General features: G+C 43.0%; 2 protein-coding genes across 7 annotated transcripts in view; one reads left to right on the top strand and one right to left on the bottom strand.

The window, feature by feature from the left end:
- Positions 1-1153, bottom strand: part of agbl4 (AGBL carboxypeptidase 4) — a 400933-nt gene extending 399780 nt beyond the window's left edge. Inside the window, exon 1 of the mRNA XM_049587376.1 lies at positions 1003-1153. Within this exon, the coding sequence (XP_049443333.1) occupies positions 1003-1075 (73 nt within the window). The 5' untranslated portion in view covers positions 1076-1153. The remainder of the gene's footprint in view (positions 1-1002) is intronic.
- The window catches only part of elavl4 (ELAV like neuron-specific RNA binding protein 4), a 106145-nt gene continuing 81373 nt past the window's right edge, over positions 1070-25841 (top strand). For 2 of the 6 annotated variants that reach the window (XM_049587380.1, XM_049587379.1), the window contains exon 1: positions 8472-8680. In XM_049587380.1, the coding sequence (XP_049443337.1) occupies positions 8549-8680 (132 nt within the window). In that variant the 5' untranslated portion in view covers positions 8472-8548. Of the gene's footprint in view, positions 1184-6471; positions 6613-7141; positions 7824-8471; positions 8681-23522; positions 23804-24767; positions 25031-25841 lie in introns of those variants that run through there. The other 4 variants (XM_049587381.1, XM_049587384.1, XM_049587383.1 and 1 more) reach the window with 4 other exon arrangements.

Here is a 25841-nt window from a genome sequence, read left to right as displayed (position 1 = left end):
TGTGTTTACATTTTTATGAATTTGAATTTTTTTATGAATTTGTGCATTTAATTTAAAACAGTAGTTAAAAACTACTTAACTTGCAAACCAAAGATTACTTTGTATCATTGTCTTTTAATTTCTTTGGTCATTTTGCAATCCAATTATGTGGCACCGGTAGAAGCAGCATCTTCAAACTGACTGAAAAGCAGTATGCTTGACTCTAAGACTACATGCATGATGATTTGCACCTGCAAGTGTATGTATAGCATATTGAAGATGCAATAATTTGCCATATTTGAGGAATAAACATAGTAGTTTGGATTGTAGTAAATACTAATTGGGAAAAAAAACAGTGTGTGTGATCCTACAGTGTTTTTACTCTGATGTGTACAAGCATGGTGAATATTACAGATGTAAAAACATTTTCTGCAGCAACAGAAAACATCACTGAAATCTTGTCCAGTAGTGGTCCTTGTAATTAAAGATATATCCATTAATTATTGGTTCAAATCTGTATCTCATATTCACAGTGGTGCTTTGCATTTGTTGGCATTTATTTACGGATTATGACTTTAATTTAGAGGGTAACACAAGAACCATATTACAGCAGGACCGACAGCTAGCTTATTAGCTCCACAGCAGTTCACTCGGTAACACAGCTAGCTAGCAGATACACCTGCACTACTGCTCGCCCTGTCGAAATTAAATGGTTAACGTTAACATGCCGGCAGTTTGCTAAAGTATTTCCGTGACGTACACCGCCAGCATTCGGTCAGTTACACGCTTCGCTAACGTCTGTAGCAGCGACGCTAGCTCACAACAAGCTGGTGACATGACTCTTGTTTACATCCCTGTACCTGCTAGCTAAAAGGTTAGCACACTTCACGTTAGCATCAATTTAAAGACGCGGAGCGAGCCCGAAATATTCAGCTAAAATATGTCTGACAGCTGGGCTTCGTCCGCGTCCCTGTGCTCGTAAAGAAACGAAGAAGAAGCGAGGTAAGGCTCGTATTTACACACCAGTCTCGACGTCTCTAACAGTGTTCTCCTCCATCTTCCTTTCCATTCTGTTACAGAGCAGCCGACGCTCCATGTGTGTTGCCACGGCAACGGAGCGGGAGGACGAGGGAGAGGCGCTGCTGTCATCCACATCAGTGCACCGCTGCAGACACACAGCAGTTCACACGGGCTGTGCATGAAGGTAAGATGAGACAAGTTGAATTATATGTAGTAAAAAAAAAAAAACAACAGAAAAATAACAAACAGAAAATAATAACAGGTGTCTGCAGTTAGATTTAAGTGCATGGATCATTAAATACAGCAAACAAATTCACCAAAACATGCAGAAATGCTGATCCTTGGTGTCTCAAGCGGTCAGGAAAACTTGTCTCAGACATATAACTCTGATTTTTTCCTGTCTGAAAACCAGATTTCACAAACATCCCCCCAAATGTACTGAATTAACAGCTATAATAATTTGAAATACAATCTTCATAACCCAGTGTTCAGCATAGTACACTTTCAGCATTCGCATTCTGCAGGCAACACTAAAACTATATGACTCCCATTACACTACCTCTAAACTGTAATCAGTACATTGTGCACACCTCAGTTTTATTACAGCCGTACCTGCATTTTAATGGTATTTTCAGAGAAGAAAGCCAATCATTGCAGGCAGCAGCCAGAGATTCTGAATTATCCTGCAGATTGATTAAAGCTGGAGGTTTTCTAGACAATTGGAGCATAGATGTCATCAAGGCCAATCAAGCCTGGCCCTATTCCTTTCCCATTACAAAGGCTGCACCTGATTAAGTACATCAAATGAGCAGTCGCACAGCTCCTGGAGCAAGAGGCATACAGGCTGCTGCTAATTTTCAGGTTATAAGCTGTGTGTAACAGGACCAAATGAATAAGACCAGGGAGAGGGCAATGATTTTTCTCTCTGTGTGTGATCTGTATTTGATGGCAAGCATCAACAGGCCGCTGAGTAGATAGGTCGGACTGATTATTTCTCAGATGACAGGAAGAGAATACAGAGCTGCTGTGTAATATTTCGTTAAAATTGAAAATTGAATAGCTGTCCTCCATGCTATGTCATTCCTTTAACACTATGCCAATTAAAGAGCTCTATGGTGGTACAATCATTCATTTTCAAGAGGGAGATTGAAATTGAATTATGGGGCATGAGAAGAATGAATTAGATACGCTACATGTTTCCCTTGTTTCTCAGCTCTTATCAAATAGGGAGACTGTATAGGAGTGGTTGAATTTACTGCAAGATCCTGGCTTGTCTCTGCCAGCGCAGATAAAACCCGATCTTATGGCTGAAACTCACATTTTGTTGTTGGCTTGTAAAAGACAGAATCTGAATAAGAAGATTATTTGCAATATTATTAGTTATGAGTGAAAATACATATCATGACAAGATCTGTCAGATATGTTATATTGTTAAATTAAAGGGACACCAATCTCAGAACCCATCAGCTATCAGTATGATGGCGATATACTCTCTGAGAGCAGCGACCAGTATTTCAGTGGTTCTTGTGTATCCAGTGGATATAGGTGTAACAGGCATCCTCCATGCCAAGGCTGTTGAATGAAGGCTGGGAGTGTCATATTATATCTTTGGGATACAACACATCTGCAGTAAAGTCTGGTTTTTTCTGACATTACTGAAAAGATCTTTAATATAAGACCATGAATAAATACTTTCATTTTGAAAACATTCTGTTGTGTAGTTTAGTTTAGTTTATTTGCACGTACATGTATAGAAAATAAGGGAAAAAGAAATAAAAAGTTAAAACATTGTGCAGTAGAGGTTAGAACCCAAGCTTATGAAGAAACCTCCCCTATTAAATAACAACAGTCATATATGAAAAGAAAAAGATAAAAACGAGGATTGCATAATTGAATGAGTTCCAGACTAAAAAAACAATACAAAATTGTTGAAGATGTACAACAAAAAACACAAACAAACTACAAATGAATCAATGAAGTGTTAAGTGTCTTTGCAAATTAGAGTCATTTTCAGATGTATTTTATTACGATAATGTAGATGATGATTGTAGAGTTATAGAGATTTCAGTGAATATCGATTATAAGAAGTCCAACGATATGAACGATAAAGGTCTTTAGAGTGTGTATGGTCTGCTATCCATTTGAGCGTACCCAAAAAGTTCTCTCAGGCCGAGCACAACCAAGGAGCTAGACAGAGCAAACCCAAAGCTCCCAAATGAACACCATCCCTTTCTTTCTAGCGCCGTCTGCGGTAACCCTCCAACATCACAGCTCCAGTTACACTACACATGTGTCAAAACCCATCGCTCCCATGGGTTCAAGGACTGTATCCCAGCCTTCATTTTATAGCCTTATTCCATGACTTGGTCATTGTTAACAGTCAGGCTAGCAACTTGAGACACAAGTATGGAGTTGGAGTTGGTCACTTTTAAAGCAACATTATCCAACTTTTACTTGATTGATGAGTCTCATCAATAGTTCAGTCCATAGGGAATTGATTTGGAGTCACTAGTTCAAATCCCTGTAGGGACCAAGTATGGAGCATGGACTGGTAGCTGGAGAGGTTCCAGTTCACCTCCTGGGCACTGCTGAGGTGCCCTTGAGCAAGGCACTGAGCCCCCAACTGCTCAGGGTACCAGTCCAAGGCAGCCCCCTCACTCTGACATCTCTCCATTTAATGGATGTTTAGGTCCTGTTTGTGCGTGTGTGTGTGTATTTCGGGCCTGTGTGTTTATGACAACAGAGTGCTTTGGGTCAGTAGTTGGACCAAACCACCAACCCAAAACATCACTGTTTGACAATTAGAGAACGAGACTCAACAGTCAGCTCGAAGTTGCTTTAAAAAAGCTAATAAAAGGGACGTCGGTGGTTTAGTGGATAGAGCAGGCGCCCCATGTACAAGGCTGTTGCCGCAGCGGCCCGGGTCCAATTCCAACCCATGGCCCTTTGCTGCATGTCATTCCCCCTCTCTCTCCACACTTCACGCTCAGCTTTCCTATCAATTAAAGGCAAACATGCCCATAAAAATACCTTTAAAAAAAAAGCAAATAAAAAGCTAAATTGTAATCAGACAATAGCAGATGGGTTTTGAGGTTGTATTTCGGCCAATGCGTTCTGCCGCTTTTGTTCTCCATATGGACTGTTTACCTGCATTCAACCAAAACCCACTCAGACATGAGTGGTTAAAATGACTCAGACTACAAATGGAAACCAGAACTCTTCTGATGCCAAAATCTCATCCTATTGGCCACAGATCCTGCACTCATAGGCAGCTATAGAGATTAAGGGGACCCCAAAATGAAGGTGACATTTTCTAAACAAAATAAAAAGATAAACACATTAATGTAAGTCTACTCATTACAAACACAATTAATATATTGCTAAACAATACATGGTGTCTCATGTAGGAACTTGGCACAAAATGTCAGATTCGAATTTCACAACTCGAGAGTCTGTGGTGCTTTAATGGTGTTAAAATGTATGGGAGAATATTACAGCAAAGTCTTTTTTCTTGATGGCTTTCCTTTTCTTTTAACACTGTGTTCTATATTGGCGTGTCCTCCTTTAAAATATGTTTGAAGAAGAGGGAAAAAATAGCAACACTTTCAACAATAACCCCTCCACTCTCTGCCCAAGTAACACTCTGCATGCATACAATATGTTTTTGTCATGATGTCTGCAAAGTGCAGCAATGATTTAATGAACACATCCATCACTGAGAAACAGGATAACATAAAAGAGAAGAACAGTCCACATTGTGGTCTCTCAAATTTTAATTATCTCTCAGGAGAGTGTATTTTTACATGCTTATCAAAACATTTTTGACCTCTAATGATTTCCGAACATATGAATGTGCTTCACATGTAGACACTCCTGTCATGGTTTAACACAGGATGTACTGTAACATTAAGAAATTGTGGCTATTTTAAGCGTGGGTGGCTAGGACTCACGGCACCATCACAATCCCGTACAGAACATGTCAGAAATCCCTTGGGGAAACAGTGGCTTTGGCACAGCAAAGGTATTTTTAAGCCTTGCTTTTCATTCTTTCAGAAAGATAGCTTTTCTTCTAAACTGTGAAATGATCAAATAAGTCGGTGCTTGTAGCTCGGTACCATAACTGAGAGCAAAAAAAATCTTGTTTATGTTTCCAGCCTGAAGCTTGATGTGTGTGTATATATGTGTGTGTGTGTGTGTGTGTGTGTGTGTGTGTGTGTGTGTGTGTGTGTGTGTGTGTGTGTGTGTGTGTGCTGGAGGAGCAAATCTATGTTTTTGTATTTGTATTCCAGCAAGTACAGGGAAACCCTTTTTACTGTGGCCAGTTAAGGACTTCCACACATAAAGTCCATCATCAATGAAGGAGGAAGTCATGCAAAAATCAAAACACAGGGCACAAGTGGCAGCGAGTCGGAGACGGGTGGTAGTGAGAGGCAGGGTGGGGGGTTTAAGGCGGGGGGAGCGGAGACCAGCCGGCAGTACACAGAGAATCACTATGGTGACAGCAATCAGGGGGCTCAGGGGAGCGAGGCTTGGTCAGAGAGGAAGGCTTGAGAGGCAGCTGACTGAGGAATCAGCCCTCACTCTGGATGATTCAACTGACAGCTCCCCCCAGGGCTCTGCCGGACCAACCCTCCCCAGAGACCGCGGGCTTTACAGAACAGGGATGTGGCTAGCAGCCCTTTTTCTGAAGGGAAAGGAAAAACTGGAATGGAAGCCAAGGCAGCAAAACAGTGCCAAAACGCAGTGATGTCGTTGATGATACTTTCACATATCCTGCCCCTGATGTAAAAAGAGAAAATGTGCTAATTTAAAACACGTAAACAGCATTAGATGCCACATCCTCGGTAAGTGCGAGTCTCTCTCCATATTTTTTCTCTTTCTGTTTTACATAAACACCCGCTCAAACTAACAGTTTGCTAACACTTCCTCTGCTTTGTACCTTGCCGTTACCCCCTCTCTCTCAGCCAGCCATTAATCGTCACCCTCTCTTCTCTCTTTATCCGTCACTTCCTCCGTCCCTCCATCCCTTTCTCCCTCCCTCCCCGCTACGCTGGACAGTGTCCACCTAAACAGATGGTTCAGTGTCAATAGGCTGCTATTAACTGGCCGCTCTCCCCACTCTGATCCAAGACAGCAAAAAAGCACATTCAAAGCACTGGGAATAAATCCTTTGGAGCCACGGCTAAGACACCACTAAGATTAGCATTAGTGAAGATGATGGCGATACCAATCACTCTGTCGGCTTTATTTTCATAAAATATTAAGTCTTCTGTTATTTTCTCCTAAAAATAAGCTTCCATTTCATAAACATTTTGACTTATCCACACTGTATGCAGATATAGAACGCAATGAGTCATACTCTCGAGTCTCTCAGGTGTTGCCGACTGAAAACCAAAAGTGTAGTGAATCATATCCTTGGCACAAGTCTCCCTAATTTTTTATTTTTTTTTCCCTTGTTTACTTGTTCCGTAGTTGGGATCTCCTGCCATGCCTGTGACTAGCTGCTTCGTCATCTCTGTGCCACACCCTGCCGAGGAAAAGGACAACCACCTGACCTTGATGCTCACATCAGCCCAACCCTCACTTTTTCCCTCCGCCGCCTATTACTGAGAGGTATCATTTATTTCTACTCTCTTGAGGCGTCTTGATAGTGCACAGATTTTTATTGCATTCCATTGCTTTGCATGTAGCTGTCACAAAAAACACCTCCAAGGAAGTGCTGAATTATTTCCTCCCCCCAGAAGTCTTTGATAGTCACTTGAATCCACAACCTGTTTTTGTAAGAGCCGTAATTAGATAACAGGACTGAACAATATTAGTCCTCACACACCCCTAACCAATCCGCTTATCCCCTGGCTGTAAGTTTGATGTGGTCAGGGGAGTGAGAGCTGCTCTAAGTGCAAACACCCCTTCACCATCTCTACCTGTGTGTTATAGACACACATGGGAAGAGGAGAAGAGAGGAAAATCTAAAAGATAGGAGTGGCACGGAGAGGAAGGGATGTGGTGGCAATGGTGTCGCTGTTGCTAGAACAGTCTTCCCACCTTGTGGTAGCATGGCGAACTGTAGCTGCATCAATGCGTGAGCAATGGGAGGAGAGAGAGTGATGCAGGGAGAGATGGAGTGAGCGAGGGAGGGGAGGAGAGCGAAGGAGCGAGCCAGAGGGAGTGATACAGAAAGAGAGAGAGAGAGAGAGAGAGAGAGCAAAAGGGAGGGGAGTTTAAACTAAGTGCTATGTTTTGGGACAGGCTAATCTGCTAGCGAGCAGTGTGAGGATCGGAGCGTATTGTGTGAGCCAGTGTGCGGGGGACAGATAAGGGAGCCAGCCAGCCCGCCAGCCCGACCCACCGACCCACCGACTGCCTGACTGCCTGTTTTAATGTGCTGACTCTGGGGAGATTTAAAAAAAAAAAAAAAAAAAAAACAGCAGCGTATTGACTCCTTAGACGTGTGCGGAGACCCTGGGCACAAACACCACCACTACAGCCACAGCCGAGCAGAGGTGCATCAACAGACAGGGGGGAAGAAAGAAAAAAAAAAAAGATAGAGCGCTGCAAAATCACAACTCCAAAAATCTGAAAATTAAAGAGGATTTTTTTATCCCCCTCTTTTTTCCCAATTGATTTCATTTTTTCTTTCTTTTTTCTTTTTTGTGTTTTCCGGGACTGACTCCCAGCTGTACAGAAGAAGAAAAAGCGGAGCAAAGAACTGAAGAGAATCTGAAATATATATAAAAGAAGGACTGAACGAAAAAAAAAAAGCACCGAACCTGAACATGTTCGAAATAAGCCGAACACTCAACGCCGCTTTGTTGAGCAATGAGGTAAAGAGATTTGGATTTGCTTCTTTCTCCACACTTCACCTGTGTATGTCTGCTGCCAACCATTCTGTCATGTGTGTTATTGTATGTCCGTGCGTGTGCGTGTTTGTACACTTGTGTATGCTCATAGCCAGGAGACAGAGGGGATGATTGATAACAGCAGCTGTTTATTATATTTCCCTGCACGATAGTCGGTACGGAGAAAAAGGGACTGCTACGCTTCTCACGCTCATCCTGGCTTGTAATAATAAATGGAGAGCTAGTGCCTAGACTTTACATTCTCCTATTGTAACCAAAGCAAGGTAGCTATCAAACCCTTCCAGCATAGGCTTGCTTGTGAAATTGCCCACCTGGGGCTAAAATTGTATCTGTGCCTTCATGTGCACGTACAGTATGTCTGTAAGTACGAGTGTGTATGCCCGTATGTGTGTGTGTTCACACATGCATTTGTGTGAGAGCAAAGTGTTCTGTAATCCCCCTCTACCTCCTCTTTCTTCATGTCCCCCCCCACCCCACCCCACCCCACCCCCACCCCCACTCCCTCTTCTGTCCTTTACCATTCTCACCGTCCTTCCTACCTGCTGTTATCTGTTCTCCTTCCCTTCTCTCACACCGCTTCCCTCTCTCTCTTTTTTCCTCTCTCTCTTTCTCTCTCTCTCTCTCTCTCTCCTCCCCTCTCCTCCTGTGTCTGTGTATGAGTGTGTGTGTTCTGTGAGCAGCATCTCAAGATGATGGCGAGGTACGGGCAGCTCTCGGGACTAGCAGCCAGTGGCGTGGGCTCCGTCCCCGAGACGCACTCGCCGCTATTTCCCAGGGATCTCCTGTCATCGCCAGCCCAGATGGGCTACAGGTCACCCCTGGTAAGAGGATAGACAGACCAATATATCTCCATCTCTTTAATGAACACAGGCAAGCATCATAGCGAGAAGAGAAACAGGGAAAACAGAAGTGGTAGTTAGTGTGTGTGAATTTTCGGTGTGTGTGTGTGTGTGAGGAAAGAGCAAAAGGGCAGAAAGAGAGCAAATCAATTGTGGGATTCTGCCTGTATCCCCAATGGATAGTATTAGTAAATATTTACATTGTTATGTTTGTTCAATTACGGACGCCTACTCTGTCTTTAGCCTCTGCCAGTCAGACTGTTATCAAGGGAATTTGAGGTGTTTGTGTGTGCATGCATGTGTGAGTGTGTTTTTGTGTGGTTAGTATATTTTTTGTTTGTTCTATTTTGTGAATTCTGTTAGCGTGTGTCATATTTACATTTAACGTTTGCATTTGATGCTGAATTTTCCTTCATAGTAAATAGATAAATAGGCTCGAGCAGTACATGTACAATTCTACCATTTTGAACTTTATGCAACATCCTTAACAAGGAAAGATTTTTTCTTTTTCAACACCCTCAGGAGATGTACAGTTGTGCAAGATGACAGATTTCAAATGACATTTGATCATAACTATCCGTCTAATTCAATTCCAATTAACATCTGACAAGTCACATTAGCTGAGGAAGCAGGGACGCAGCAGATAGATGGGATATTTTGCACTGGAGACAACATTACTCTGCCATTTACATAGAAAAGATGACTTCAAGGGGAAGGGAATGAGAGAGAAAAAGGGGCATGAGAAAACCCTGAGCGTTTAGGCAAAAGCGTTGTAAGAAAATCCCTGACTCGCCGCATTAAAGCGACATGAAGCTGTGGGTGTCTAATCCGCTGTGGGCTCTTCATTGGTTCGGCTCCCCTTCAAACTGGCTCAGATCCACACCCCAGAGCCTCCCGGAAGCCTTCATAACCCACTGTCATGCTGCTGACTGTACCCAGGGGTTTCCGTCAACTGTATGCAAATGCGTGGCGAGGATAAGCGGTGAAATACGTTCCGTGAGGAGTTGGGCTTCAAAAATGTTTTTTTCAGTTTTGTTTTGTTGTTTTTTTTGCTTTGAATTCTTACATGAGTTCAAAGACGCCTGTCCAGTGTTTTGTTGTTATTATACGGCACACAGAATGACTGTGTTTTCCGCTGCCCGTTCAGACTCACAACAGTGTTATCTGCTGTTTGCATAAAGCTGCTGGACCATGAATTATTTGTTGAAACCAGTGGAACTAATTAGCTGAATTTATTATATAAATATGATTGACGTGTTAACATATTTTGATCTTATCGGCAGCGTATTAGATGGAATAACAGAATTTGAGGTGATTGCTTAACAAGCCAATTCCAGGGTGGAACATGATCACCAGTTGTGTCGTTGTAAATGACATTATATTTAGTATAAGTGTGTATGAATAGGAGAAAACAGTGCAGGGAAAATGTATTCATGAGAGACTATGAAGTCTTTGTGATACATAGTTACATTTCTGGTAAAATGGCTTATTTTGTCATTTTGCGCATTTGTCATCAGTGTGATGCTGGTGATGAGGCATGTTTTGTGTGTGTGCTTGTGTACGTGTTTGAAAATGTGTGTATGTGTGCGCGCGCATGATTACCCTGGTTAAAAAAGACCATCGTTATAGTGATTAATGGTGCCTTCATTAAGCACAGCAAGATCATTTGCATACATTAGATAAATGTGCTGGAAGATTCTGGTGGCTTTGGTGTGTAAAGCCTCAAAAGCAGCATCGTATTTTTTCTACCTCCGTGATACCAAACAGAAATACAATTCAACACCGGCAGCACAACGTTGCTGTGTATATCCAAAATGGGGTACATTTACTGTTTTAGAAAACACAGTCATTTCAGTGTGTTTTATAATATTACCATATAAAATTAAGGCACTATAGTGTATTTCATTTAATGCGCCGCTGCATTAAATGAGTGCCTTGATAAATGAGTAAATAGCTAAATGGTTTCGTCCTCCAACACACTATACGCCTGCAGCAAAGTTTACCATTACTTCCCCTGGTAACACTGTGTTCAGTTTGTTTCTAGCATTTTGTCTGTGCATGTTCTCAGTTGTGCATCTTTCAAGCTGCAGGACAGGGCGTTTAAAAGAGCATTCAAAGACCCCAGGCACACCGAGGAGAGATTTATCCTGCAGTTATTGAAATTTAGACTGATAGCCATTCTGTTTAAAAACGAGCATCCGCAGCATCAGTTTACAGCGTCAGGATGACCAGGCAGTCTCAGCCATGTCACCTTACTCACACAAAGTGAACAGGGCCAAAAGAACACGTGAGCAAAAACTGAACTGCAAATTATTCCATATTTCAGTCACCGAGATCTAATTTTCAAAAGCCCACATCTAAAAACCTGCAGTGCGCCGTGCTTCAGAGCTGAATGCTGTTAATTTGTAGAAAGCTCCACTGATTACCCACTGCAGGCAGCTGCCGTTCTCTATGTGACACTAGGTTTTGTTTGACAACTCCAATCTTTTCTGTTTTAACATTTAGTAACAAAAAAAAAAGAAAAAAAAGGTAGCATTTCAAACCTGCCTGGAGAGGTTCATCATCACGACAACAACAAACAGGCAAAGGAGGAAGAAGGAGAGAGAAGGGGAGGGGTGGGGGGGGTGCATGGCACAGAAGCTGGCAAACGTGTGTAGCTACGGTATATTAGCAGCCAGGAGATAGTTAGAGGTCATCTCTATTTCATAACAATGATTAGCTCCTTCCATCTGCCGCTCGCTGCACTTCCCCTTTCCTTGATTGCTGTGTTCTCTATATCCAGGAAATTAGTTCATTTATGCTCCACAACCCCGCCGTCAGTGAGGCACAAACAGGTGCAGCAGACTGAACGACGCCACAGAGGGGAAAAGACGCTCAAAGAGAGAAAGGGAGATGGAGAGATGTGCAAAAATACAGCATCGACAATAACAACAGTGCCAAGCACAATGGTGGCTGATCAATGCAGGACTGGCAACAACAAATGTGGCTGCTTTTTTACATTTTTACATGAATCATTAAGCGATCCGACAAAATCTTAGGATTTAAAAGTGCAAACAAGGACAGGCCAAACTGTATCCTTTATATCATTTTATCCTTTTCCTTTTTGTCTGCATTCACAGCAGCACATAATATGGAGGTTTGATGTACTGCAGTGTTCAGGAAAGCTTTTTAGCTATAGGGTAGTAGAAGAAAAAAAAAGACATGCCATTCAGCTATATCATCCCTATAGCATAAATCAGACAGCAGGTTACGACTGCACCGTGTCATAGAATTTGCATGCGACATCATACGAACACAGACTGCGCAGCTTTGTGCGCGTGTGTACACCATGTCATGTTTGCACTTGATATGAGCACATGTGGTGTGTCAGTTACGGGGAACACAGAGAGGCTGAGAGACGCTGGGAGGGGGGCCTAGAGGGTTCCGATTTGTTGGAAGAGCTGCGTGTGTGTGTATGAGTTTGTGTGTTCGTGTGCTGGCCACCAGTACTGCAGGGAGGGCCTAGAGATCAGCAGCTGAGCCTGTGTCCCGCTGGGAGCCATCACTGCAGAATGGAGCAGGTGTCTGCAGGCTCATGCACAGACACACACACACACACACACACACACACTGTAAAGCTAAGTGAACTCTCTCTCCCTCCATCGCTTTCTTTCTCCTCACTGTCTGCGTCTCTCTGTGAGGTTTTTTTTTTGTTGTGCACACCCTACCCGATACATCCACCCAATTTAGCCCGTCCGCAGGGTGCCTGTTAATGTGTATTTCATTACACATTACCATGTTTTTGATCATTACCTATTTTTCAAACCCATCGACTCGCTAGATAAGACAATGGATGTGATCCATAAACAATAATCTAACAACAGAATACTGCAGCAACACAAGCGCCCACGCCCAACCAAAGGTCACCTTTCCATGTTTAGGTACTCTGACCTGGAAGTAATAACCTGTAATTTCAGCGACATAATGGCAGTGGCAGGGCCCAGTGCTTCTGAGTAGAGTCTGTGTCTTGATGCTCATGACAAAACAGCAGTAACACACCGATCATGTCACTTCAACAAACAAACGCTGAGTGATTTTTATAGAGGTGAGTGAGGAGCACAACCCAAAATCCAAAAGTAAACAAAAGGGGGTCGTCGCCTTTGCTGAAAATCAAAGCAGAAGATTTAACTTGTTATTATTCTCACAGTGATTGACGGGGCGTTTAAGACACGAATTACCATAATTTCATCTAAACTGTTCGAGTTTTCTGATCTTGATAAACACAGCAATGAAGCGACTGATGTTTTTAATTATAATCTGTGGAGAAATAAACAAAAGGGTCAAAGTCTCTGATGATATATGTAATAAATCACAATAATATTTATGTGCAAAAGAAACAGACATTGGCCTTGAGGTAATAAATATAGAAAAATAGAAAACACAATCTTGCAGGCACACATAATTATGACAGTTTATATAGTGGTGGATTATATGTATATCCATAGTGGGCCTGAATTCTACAGGGGATTTACCTCAAATCGTTGGCCACATTTGTACACTTGAATAGGTTGAATAAACAAAATAATCTCACTTCCTGCTGTTCATTTTTTCTTCTTCAATTCACGAAAGAAAAAAAAAATCTCTGGCCTGCTCTTTTGCTTGGTAGAGGGAAAAAGCATTTAATTTCAGAGACAAATTTGTTGCCTCTCGTGGACAATGTTTTCACATCCAGTTGCAGTTATTTCATTCGGCTTAAAAGGATAAATACAGAGAGAGAATAATGAAACAGACAAGGCTGGAGAGAAAGCAGCATTGTGTTTTCAAATTTGGTGCGCTCTTCCCATTTTGTTATTTGCAAACAAACATTAGCAATTATTGTGGGAAAACGGGAAAAAAAGAAATGCCTCAGCTAGAAATCGACAGTGAAGTCAAATTCCGAGGCCTTCGGCTAAATCTAATGTCAATTTATGCCCACATAACGCCGCCTGAGGTTTGTATTGGATCGTTTGGATTTACTGAATTAATTATAAGACAGACAGTGATATCAAAATGTACTGCAGATATGTCAGCCTTTTAAACATTGACAAAAGAGGTATTAGCCAGTGCGAGGCCTTTGCTGACCTGTCTGCGTCTGTGATAATCTCACTCAGATGGCTTCAGCTCAGTCGTCTCCTTCACAATAGACACATATTCAGAACGCAAACAAAAATCTCCGTCTTTTTTCCAATAGATTACGCCCTCTTTAGACCCCAATTTGAGATATTATATGACTCAGCCACCCATTTTTTTTGTAGGTGGGGACTCATTTTAAGAGCAGCGATGTGAGGAAATGTGCCTTATTGTTGACAGCTCAGCGCTCTGTTGATGCTGAGCTGACAAACGCTGCCGATACTTGAGTGATTGTCTGCGTCTGGGATCCTGGCATGTTGATGAACGACGCTATTTTTTTCGTCCTCTCAGAATTGATAGTTTCAAAGCCGATGCGTTTTTATTGATTCGCTAATTGCCGGGGATGAGGCAAAGTATCTGCTGTCACCATGAATAAATGATGTATGGCTTACTTGTGCATTAGTGCCGAGGAGGAGTGACCATTCGGTAGTTAACCACTGGCTCCACTGGGAGGTGTCTCGTAGTTGAGGCCTTGTGTGTACAGTACAGGAAATAAAGTCGCTTTTAAAAAGGGATTTTCAAGTGATTAGCTGTTCATGAGGGTGAGTTAATCAGGATATTCGGAATTCATGAAAATACTACAATTATTTTTGTCCGAGGGGAGGCTAACAGTAAGTGGTCCCTCTACACAACCCGGAGAGATGCAACAACAGCATCATCATTATCTGCTGACCCTTTACTCCCTTTAATAATAAATGTATTCTGACAGCAGCGTTCAGGTTTAAACAGTTCAGCATGGAGTCTGCCTTGAGCTGTATACATTAGAGACTGTAAAGTGAGCTCATATGCAGGAATACATTCATATCCTGTGAGGAACTTCAGAGAAATATTCACATACCTCTATTAATCCGTCTCAGCTTAATTTAATGTAACATTATTAGTAGTATATTTACTCAGGACACGACTTACACCTTCTGTACACAATGTTTTCATAGTGGAAATTATTTCTTTCTCTCTCTTCAATCTCCTAACTGTTTCAACAACACAAAAATAATCGAAACATGTCTCTAAGCATGTAGGCATTTAAACCGAAGCCCGCTGGAGCTTTTCTTGTTGTGCATTGCCCACTTGCTTTTCTTCAAGCATGAGAAAGGGCGGTTAAGCATGAAGTGACATTTGGAGGAGCTGGATTTGTGCAGCATGGGCATGTTTTGGTCCACAGTCCCGTAGGCCATCCCTGTGAAGGACTCTGGATCCCTTTTCTAAAAGGTTATTCCTTATCAAAAGTCGTCCAGCAGCCGTTTATAGAGATCTGATAGCGGGTGATTTTTTTTTGATGAGGTTTTAAACGTCATTGCAGATGGCAGGTGGCGTTCGGCGATTTGTGTCTTGGTCTGAGGTCTGAGTAGGAGACTCTGTAAGAGGAGGAAATAGGACTCATTTCTACGGGGAGATACATGACTGCGGAAATGACTAAAATAAATAATGGAGATAAAAAGGTCTGAAAGTGAGCAGCAGTCGAAAGAATCTCAAGTGGGAAGGGCTGCGTGCTTTGTGTTGCTGTAGTGTGTGTGTGTGTGTGTGTGTAAGTGGGGGGGAGTTGTGATTAAAGCCTCCACCAGATGGACCACAGCAGTCGCCCTGTGAGCATGGATGTACCCCGACCGGGATCAAACGCAAAACGGGCTACCGGCCCCACAGCCCCAAAGCCCACCACTATACCCCCTGATTCACTGACCCACCACACTGCAGCATGGCCACAGCTTCATTTAACACATACAGAGTCATCCGGTTTAGACTGGAAGACAAGAGAACAACAGAAAACAAAACAGGTATTGCTATCCCAGCAATCACTCCCATCTTTGAGGCTCAAGAAACTCCCAATGTAACACTTAGGTGGCGTTACATTCTCTCCACATCAATGACAACAAACAGCAAGCCTAAACTTCATGATCAGTGTGTGAGCTGCTGGCCTGCTGAAGTTGAATGTCACCCCAAGCTGCGGACCACTCTGTTGTCCAAATGGACACTAATCCACCAGAGTCCTGTTGAGAATACACTCTGAGTGCCAGAACACATGCCAGACTCAACAGCCAATGCATAGCTAAGCCTCTCTGGGCACCTCCACAAACCTTCTCTCATTTGTGTTAGGCTACAGCCTCAAAGACCCACCATGATCCCTTCCATAAGAAATAAAAAAAAGAAGAAGTTCTTTATTGTAATGTGTGGACTTAGGAAGTTGTTGAAGCATTATTTTGAATTAAACCCACAAAAGAGGAGCGTGTTCCTGCAGACTTTACATAGCGACTGAACAAGCATTCGCTCACTATTCCGCAGATAGAGACAGAGCATTCAGCCCGAGCTTTCAAACAGCCCCCCTGTCACATCTCTGCAGTCTGCAAAGCTCCAGCCATACCAAACAGCTTTGAGTTAAAGTGGAAGAAAGTGGCTGTGACAAATGCAGCACAGCCTTGTTCCGGGATCAGCATGAAGAATTCATTTCTGATCTGAGGAGTTTCTACCAGGGAGAGTGACACAGGCAGGGGTTAAGCTGACTGTGTATCATGCCCACTGACACGGCGGGGAGAGGATGTAGGAGGAAAGCTTCGACTAGATTAGTTAAATTTTACCAAAATACTGGTATTCAATGTATGTTTAAGTAACACGCGCCATTTAGGGGATCAACTTTCCCCATTAGTGCCTTCACACGTTCTTAGAGTGTCAGGGCCATGTTGGATTTTAGTTGTTAGTTTTTAACAAGATTTCTAAAGCAAAATGTCAACTTCTTATTTAATCAACACCTCAACTCAAAGCATTCATGATCTTAACATGTTTTAGTTTATCGGGATGTCTCAGAATGTAGATATGAATATCCATGGCTTTGAAATAATGAGCAAACCACCAGAATGTTGCACTTTGGGCTTCAGATGATTAATATCTTTCACCTTTAAAAAAACAGTGATTTTATTAAAAATCCAAAGGACATTTTTTCAGGGTCAGGACTTGATTTGAAGTGAAAAGTGAGAGATGTACTTGATGTCTTTGTTTGCAATAGCCAGTTGGATCATTTTATCATTGTAGGCGATGGTTTGTGCTCTCTAAATGCCTTCAAGGGCTCTGTGTTGGCAAGTATTTGCCTTAGTGAATTGGGATTTTCTCTCAGTGCACACAGGCTGTTCTTCTCATCTGCACCCATTTAGCATTTCAGTGACTGGCTGTGAACTTGACTGTCCTCCCAAGATAATTTATCGTCATTTGCTCTCTGTGGTTTAAATAAGGTGGCATTGTGGCACTGCTGTTCTTCCCGCTTAAAGACATCAGTTTCCTCTTTGGAGGATCTTTTGTGGCAGAACTACTCCCAACTGCTGTCCTCTATTACTAAATTGTCAGAGCACCACGGCACAGAGCGCCCTGCTTTTGAAGAGAAAAGAAAAGAGGTGATTTGATTGAACGTACAACAGCGATGCAGGTGCGCTGTGCGCCTCTGACCATGAAATTACCAAAAATCAGTACCCCCGCCGTGTGCGCCACTGATTCATGAAAATGAAGCCCCTGGTTTTAACACTGAAAGCAAACAACAAAAGTCAACTGAATCCAAACCGCCCATCGTTGTCCGGATACAGGCGCATCGTGTTAATAGCTGTCTAGTGTCTGGGATTCAGTGATGCTGAGTTTGTCGCTGGGCAGAGAGACGGGCAAGTTGAAGGCTATGATTCTCATTTGTTGATTGTTACCGGCAGAGGGTGGACACCTGCCAGGAAAGAGGCGATCATCAGTCTGAGTAGCACAGCAAGATGCTACTACTGCCAGAACTTCAATACAGCAACTAAATCTATCCTTCAAGGGCAAATCAAAAAGAGCCTAAGTAAGCCGCAGCATACTGAGGAGTGTGTTCTGGGCTATTAAATGTATTAGGCTGTTTTACTGCAGAGACTGCTGTGATATTTTGAATTAAAAACAGCCAGGCCTGATAAGCATTGTTTTCCGTAGCTGTGCTGAAACACTGTTTTCATCGTCAATTACTGTGCTGCTGCCGTACAGTGTAACAGAGATAATTCAGTTTCAGATTGTGTTTTCTGTCTCGTGTGCTTGGCTGCATTAATTTCTTCTGAACCCGACTCCAAATCGCGGAGATCAGGTTTGCTGCAAAACACAAGTTTTTCCTTCTCTTGTTAATAATCAAGGTATTTTCTTCCAGCACTTTGAGGTAACACCTCTGCTGGCATCTTCACTTCTCCTCCTTTAAATAGAAGTCTTATTATGCAGAGTGAAACATAAGACAGGTGTTGAAACACTGCGTCTGACAGTTAACAAGACTCAAAGCGAGAGCACCCACAATTATCACCGTCTGCACGCTGCATATTCAAACCTGCTATACTGTGTATTCTTTGCCTGCTCTTTCACTCTTGTTATCAGAAGAATACGTGCTGGCTGCTGGCAGAGTGTATTGTGTGTATGTACAGTACTGTGCTCCATTCAGTCCTGGAGAGTCAACAAAAACAAACGTTCTGCAGGGCGTGGCAGAGATATGGCATCGTGGGGTTGTGCAGGAGAATCAGAGTGACTAAGGAAGGATACACCAGGCTGCATTAATCCATTACGGTCTGTGACTAGGAGGAGTTTAGGGTGGAGGATGGAGGGCAGGAGGAGTTCATGACAATTAGTCAGCTCTCTGCTTTCCGAATTAGCAGCCTGGACGCACAGGCTGAAGCGCACTTCTGGGGTCCAGCCCTTAAAGCTCCAGTTCCACAGCAGTCACACTGTCAGACTGTGACGCACGTCATGAATCAAAGTGTGTGTTTTTCTCTGTGCGGTGGCGGGTACGTATGCCTGTGCTTGCACATGTTTGTGTGTGTATGGAGTCGGTTGCGCATGAATGTGTGTGTGTTTATGGATGTGAGCCAGAGCCAATCAGTGAGATGGGGTTTCTGGTTGCTGACAAGTATGGCTGGCCCTCCTGGGTTAAAGCCACAAAAGCTTTTTAACTTTCAAAACTTTGCAAGAGGAAAGAAATATAATTTGCCTCCTCAAAAACTATTTAGCATCAGTCATCATCTAAAAGGCCAAATAATGCATCCAATCAACGCTGTGCACTTTTTTTTGTGCAAAGTCTGACAAAATGGGGACGTCATTAGGAAAGAGTAGTCTTTTTAAGTCATTACCCTTAATTACTACATTGGCATTTTTACATTTATTAAGCGCTATATTGCGTTTTATTCACACACAGACATAAACTCTAAAAGATAATAAGTGACACTGCAATATTTCTAACGTCTCAGCGTGGATGCCCTTGATAGACTATCTCAACCACTCCCTCCATCTGTCCATACACATTATTATAATGCACAGTGTGTACCCTTAACTAGGACATGGCAGCAACACGGTTCCATCTTTGGTATGAGTCTGTATATCATAACTACACACACACACAGACCCGCACACACACTCTCGGCAAAACAATGCACTCCAAAGAGCAGATTGTGTTTATAGCTAATTTACTGAGTAGGGGCAGTCACTTTCATTGCTTTATAAAATCATGGTCCTGTAGAGCAATTTAGTGAAACGACAAGCCGAGCAAGTCAACTGTGAGAGACTATTTTCACTTTCAAATCGCATTCTCATTTAGAGAAAAGGTTATTTGGATCATATTACAGAGGGAGAAAACAACCTCAAAATGCTGTCCTTTATGAAATAGGGAAATGATCACCCTCTATTTTCCCCACACATTTTACTGCCTCTAAACATCAACAGTTAAAAGTTGACTGCATACAGAGACAGCGGTGTGATTTGTGATTCAGTTATTGCCATGGATCTGACTGTCCATTTTTTACAGCAGGGAATTAAGAAAGCAACAATAAAAAAAAAAAAAACATGATGGGGAGGAGAATATTAGAGGCAGTGAAGTGGAGAAAGCTTTTTTTCCAGGTCCAACCCAAAGCCTTTATTAAATTCAAAGGTCGGAGCAGGAGGATCAAAGATGGACAGGAAACTGTGGGTTTGTTGCCTGCACTATTCAGCTGCAAATTTCGCTTCCTTCTGCTCTTTGGTGGAAAATATACGAAGGCTCGTAACAAAGGGACACAGACAAAGATGCACTTCTATTTTGATCCATTTTCTTTGTGTTTCATTCTACATTACTCTTCCTCTGTTGTGTCATATACAGTATGATCAGTACAAATCTCCAGACTGCGAGTGCCAGCATATTCTATTCTATCTGAAACAATAGCCAGCTTGTTCAGCCCGTCTTCCCATGTGAGTGTGTGAGTGTGTGTGTGTGAGTGTATGTGTGTGTGTGCGCATGTGCACCTCACTACAGCTAAGGCTTAATTGAAGGCGTAGTGAGGACTCTCATTAGTATGTCAGGCACATGGTTCCGCTAGGCTAGCTAGCTCGCTGTAGCTAACCAGACAGGTGGAGAGGTCAGGGGTGAAGTGGAGAGACTGGGGAGCTTTAGTTCACCGCTCCCTTTTTGTCTGCCAGAGCAGGCGTTATCATTCCTAACACTTCTTCCTGTTTTTCCCGCTTTCCATACATTATTCTTCCAGTGTGCTCATTTGGGAGCTCATTTGTGTAGCTTCGTGAGTGTGTGGCTGACATTCAGAATTCATATGTTTGAATACATACTGTAATGTAAGTGTAGAGTGTGGTACATGCTGTTTAGTATATTCACAATGTGGGTTGTGCACTGTGTGTGTGACAAGAGAGCCTTTACTGAGGTACAGAGAGCATCACTGAGCTATAGGATTCAAACACTTCATACTGGAACTAGATGATTTGTTGGAGACTTGAATATAAGTTTGCTGCTATGATGGGACAGCTAGTAATGTCAATGTTGCCAGTCGGGCTGCAGCTAACAAGTATTATCATGATAGCTTTATCTTTGTTTTTCTTTATTATCATTTGTTGAGTCATAAAATGTCAGAAAAGTGAAAAGTACCAATCACAATTCTCCGTCTAGAAATTGTTTTGTCCCATCAACAATCCAAAACCTAAAGAAAGGCAGCAAATCTTTACATCTGAGAAACCACAAATATCTCAGTCACATTTTCTAGCTTTCATACTGTTCTCAATATTGTGTAAACTCTTTCTGTGAGACATTGTCATCATTTGCCAATAGTGTTGTCAAAAATAGTGATTTATTGATATGTATCAACTCTGAATATTTGATTTGGTTTTAATACTCATTTTACACAGTATCAACACACAAATACCAGCTGCGCTTTCTCACGCTCCGTTAATATTTACTAGTGTTTACTACAGTCATTCTGCTGTTTTCTGATACTAACCAAGGACAGAAAAGTCGTTGTTGTTGTGTTATAGCCAGCAACTTTTCTTTTCCTTTCTTTCTTATATTTCTTTCGTAGCAGAGAACAGCAAAATTACTGTATAGTTTTATGGTCCTATACTATAGTATCAGGGGCGTAAATATAGACAGGCAGGCAGTGCGGTTGCACTGGAGCCCGTGGGGTGGAGGGGCACGACTGCCACCTGAAAATACGCCCGTATTCAAAGAAGAACTCACATTAAAACAAAAATGGTGCTATTTTCCATACATGCCCTAAATAAGGCAAACCCATCTCCATCATGGTTTTCTGGTTTTGTAAAACAGTGTCAATCTATAACAAATTATAAACTTATTCTACATAAACTATTTAAAAAACTATAATTTACCAATAATAACTACCAAGTTAAACCAATAATTTCCTATTTTCTTTTGTAGATTTGTCTTATACAGATATGTTATGATGATTGCTGTGTAATATGTATGTTAATGTGTCCAATATCAAGTATCTGCACGTGGATGTAACATAAAAGCGGCAGTAAGACAAACTGTTGCTAAAATATACATACACCAAAAACTGTGTGTGTGTGTGTGTGTGTGTGTGTGTGTGTGTGTGCGCGCGCGCTTCATAACTTGTAACTAGGGCGTAATGGGCCACTCATAATGGCGTGCACTGGGGCCCATTGTCACCATTGTTACCTCACACCACTGTATAGTACACTAAGTCATTTCATTTTCAACACAACTCACAGGTATACATTAACAAATAACTGCTGTCAGTATCACAACACATGTAGATATCAGGGCAATGATAGACAGTTCAATTAACAAACAGAGCATAAAAAATTGAAAGAAAAACTGTCTGACCTTCTCTTAATAACATCATACCTCACACAGCACGGCTCCACTGTTATGACAAAGACAGTAACAGACATAAAGAAGCAACACAGCATTTACACCTGCAACTGTTGATCCTCCCTCAACCCTGACCTTCCCCTATACTACAGTTTTATCTTTTAATAGAAATTAAAAAATGTATGCCCTCGGTATATTTTTTTCTTGTGGTAACAATATTTTTCAAGGTATTATGTCTAAATTAGAAATTCTAGTATCATGACTACACTACTTGTCAATGGTCTGTCTACATAAAGTGTGATCCTGTGTCAAACAGGTCTTGAAATCTCTTTGAGCTAAATGGATATCCACTAGTTACTGTCAAGCCTTCTGCAGCTGAATGCTAATTGGAACAAACCAGCATGTGAATAAGACTTGCTGACTACCTCTTATTGCTGCGTTGAACACAAAGGAAACATCATGATCATGTGATCGAATGATGTTTTGATCTCTTGTGGCGAAGAAAGTGAATAAATTACCAGTGTCAGAGCAATTGTTTGCAAAGTCAGACACACGAGGCTCCATGTTTCTACTTACAGCATAAGGTGCCTGGATGTGCTGGAGCATTTGTGACAGTGTGTATATTGTGTGTGTGTGTGTGTGTGTGTGTGTGTGTGCACATGAATAGGCTCATGTGTGCTTATTGAGTGTGGTGTGGGCCAACATGCGTTTCAGTGTGTGCATTCTGAGCGTACGCATGTGTGTGGGTAAATGTATGTAGGTGTGAAGGTATAGCCAAGTGCTGCTGCCTGCCAGATGACTGTGTTAAAGGAAGCAAGAGCTCCCTCTTCTTGTGTGCATGAGATAGGGGCCAACGGGACCAAATCAACCTGTGGCAGGTTTGCTGCAGGGCATGGAGAATGTGCTTTTATGAATTTGCCTAGATATATATTATCTGTGAAGTGTAGTGACAAGTATAATCAGTATGTTGGGTGTAATATCAAGGAGTGTTGATTTGATGGTATGATTAATATATGAGCAGGTGCCTAGCTGCATATTGTTGGTATAGCAGTTTACAAAATTAAAAAAGGAGCAACTGCTTTGAGAGTATTTTTGGTGTAACCCTGAAAGCACCATCCCTTTGTTTGAGGAAGAAAAGAGAAGTGCTGCTCCTGTTTTCCTACACAGGTCTAACAACAGGCAGTACAAACACTGCAGCAACAATGCAGATACCCTGTTTCCTATACGAGCTTAATGACAAAGGAGGGACGCATATAAAGGCGGTTAAAAACTATAAGCCCTCGTGCGCGTGTTAAAGCGTACACTGCCTGTGTGCGTAATTACACGCAGTCAGGTGACGGGTAATTATGTGCAGTCACGAGCATAAAGTCACCTTAAACTGCTTTAGCGTCCCCCTCTCCGCATACTCCCCACCACGTCGAGGACCGCACGAGCCTCCTGCCTCCTTCACTCGCATCCGCGAGCGCAGCGCACCGCCCCGTCGGCACCTCCCCAGCCAATGGGAGAGCGCGCGCGAGGTGACTGGACTATCCATAAATGGTTTTTTTTTTTTTTTTTGGTGGAAAGGTAGCGAGGTGTTTTCTCTCTTTGAGTGGATTCTCCTTTCTCGTCGCGTTGTTGTGTGTTAATTTTTTTTAAAGTGAGCGTTTTTGTCTCGTCTTCCACGGGACAGGGCTGCAGCTCTTCCACACCCACGGCTTCGCTCTGTTTAGTTTTTGGCTCCGCGAGACTCACTACGTCGGTTCATTCATCCTCTCCGGCACGCTGCCGTTACTCCATCCCATTCTCCTCGCTGACTTCACCGGCTTTTTACAGTTTGTCCTCCGAGGCTGCCGTTACCGACCGTAACACGCAACAGCACTGACACAAGAATGGTCATGGTGAGTAGATACCACAGGACACAGGGTTTTCTATATCGTACCTGTATGTTGCATTGCTTTAATGTACTCATATACGGTGCCGCAGCAGGCAGACAGGTAGCACCGTACTGATTTGTCTTGCCTCCAGCACACATATTGATTTACTACAGATACATAATTTAGAAAGAGTTAACTACATCGCATCCATAGGCTACACCTGTACGGGCAGGTGTGTGCTGTGACTGCACAAGCGTGTGTGTGCGTCTCATATCACATTCAAACACCAAGTTATCAACACAGCACACTATTTATTTTTTTTGGCAAATTCTGTGTTTTTAATTTAGTCGCCTTTAGAGGAGGTGGAAATAAAAAATGGTGTAGTATATTGTAAGACAAAAGCTGTAAGTCCTGAGTGTATGTCTGAAAATTGTGTTTGTGTGTGTAAGAGGAAGCGACAGGGAGTTAGAGAGGATGAGATAGTCTGTATACATAGTCATGTAAATGTACAGGGGATTTTAACATGCACCCAGTAATAGCTAATTTATATACACAGTGCTGCGCAGGCATCCTATTACCATAGTGCCTGAGGCTGCAATCACTCTCCCAGAGCTCTGCTCCGCGCTGCTCTGCCCGGCTCACTCAAGCACAGACCTCAGCAGCGATTGATTGCTTTGCTGGGATTCAGAAAGCCTTTTCTCTGCCAAACCAGGCTGAGGTTGGCGTGTGCCGTCGAGGGCTCGGAGCCAGCCAGAGAGCGAAGGTGTTAACACCGGGGGAGGGGGAGGTGAGGCCGGGGGCTGACGGGCAAGCCAAGAAGCCAATCACGGACTGTGGAAGAGAGGTGGGGAGGGGGGAGTGGGCGGGCTCTGACCTTCCAGCTGAGCAGGCGACTGGGCGGGTGGCTGTGGGAAGGAGGGGAGGGCGGCGAGAGGGAGGGAGGGAGGGAGGGAGGGAAGGCTTGCTGCAGCCCAGCACTCTCTCATCCAAGCTCACCATTCTCCTCTCAGCATCAGTGGAAGAAGGGATGCTCTCTCCGTACGCCTCTAGTATGCTGCTCCCTGCTCGCCGCTAAGACTCAGAGGCAGACACAGAGTGAGAGAAATAAGGAGACAGTGACAGAGAAGACAGGAAGAGAGTGAGAGATAGGGGATTTTCTTTGCTGAGGCGTTGCTGTAGCTGTTGTGTGAGGAGAGAGAGCGTGAGACAACGGCCGGCGTCTCCCAAATGGAGTGGAATGGGTTTAAGATGGTAAGGAAGAAGGCTACAGGCAGCCTGCCACTATACTCCACTGTGCATTGTTAACCATCGTTTCATTTTGGGCAGCCTACAGTGGCTAGAGCAGGTTGTAGTTGTAGATATACTATCATTACCCACAGGGTTTCAGCTGAGGCAATGCAGTGATACTATTAAACTATTTGCTGTGCAGAATGTTAAGTTCCTTCATACAGGGAATACAGCGGGGGGTTAGACTGACGAGGTTTTGTGGGCCGGATGAGGAATGGAGGCGGGGGACAGATGGAGGGACGGAGCCAGATATCATGCTAATAGGAGAGGTGTGGAGGCAGGAGTAGAGGTAAGGAAGGATGGGGAGAGGAGCGGAGGGAGGGAAGGGTTAAATCGGGGAACAGCACCCATTTTATATTGAAGTCAGGGCTGTAGGTGTCCCCCCCTTTTCCTGCCTTTGCACCACTCTGAAATATTTACCTGCGTATAGTACTGCAGCAGAGATGGAATGCACATTGTTGATGCTGAATGTACTGTAAGATGGTAGGGGAACTGGACTTTTGGGGGATTTTATATTCATGTATGCAAAGTAGTCCTTGTTAATTATACGAGTAGACATGTTATCCGTCACGCTGCTTGTGTACACACTGCGAGTTTGTGTTTTCCATAAGTTGTGCCAGAGCAGGAGAAAGATGGAGTAGGTGTATTGGAGTTGCACGCACGCCTGAATTACAATAGATTGTAATGCTGTGCATGCTCTAACCCACTGCTCATGTGAGTGTGTGTGAACATGACTGTGTATTCTCAATTATGTGTTTGGCTGTGTGAGTGGGTG

Source organism: Epinephelus fuscoguttatus, linkage group LG10, assembly GCF_011397635.1.
Source record: "Epinephelus fuscoguttatus linkage group LG10, E.fuscoguttatus.final_Chr_v1".
NCBI classification, from domain to species: Eukaryota; Metazoa; Chordata; class Actinopteri; order Perciformes; family Serranidae; genus Epinephelus; species Epinephelus fuscoguttatus.
Note: the sequence above shows the minus strand (reverse complement) of the source record. Positions and strands in the feature narration are given on the sequence as shown.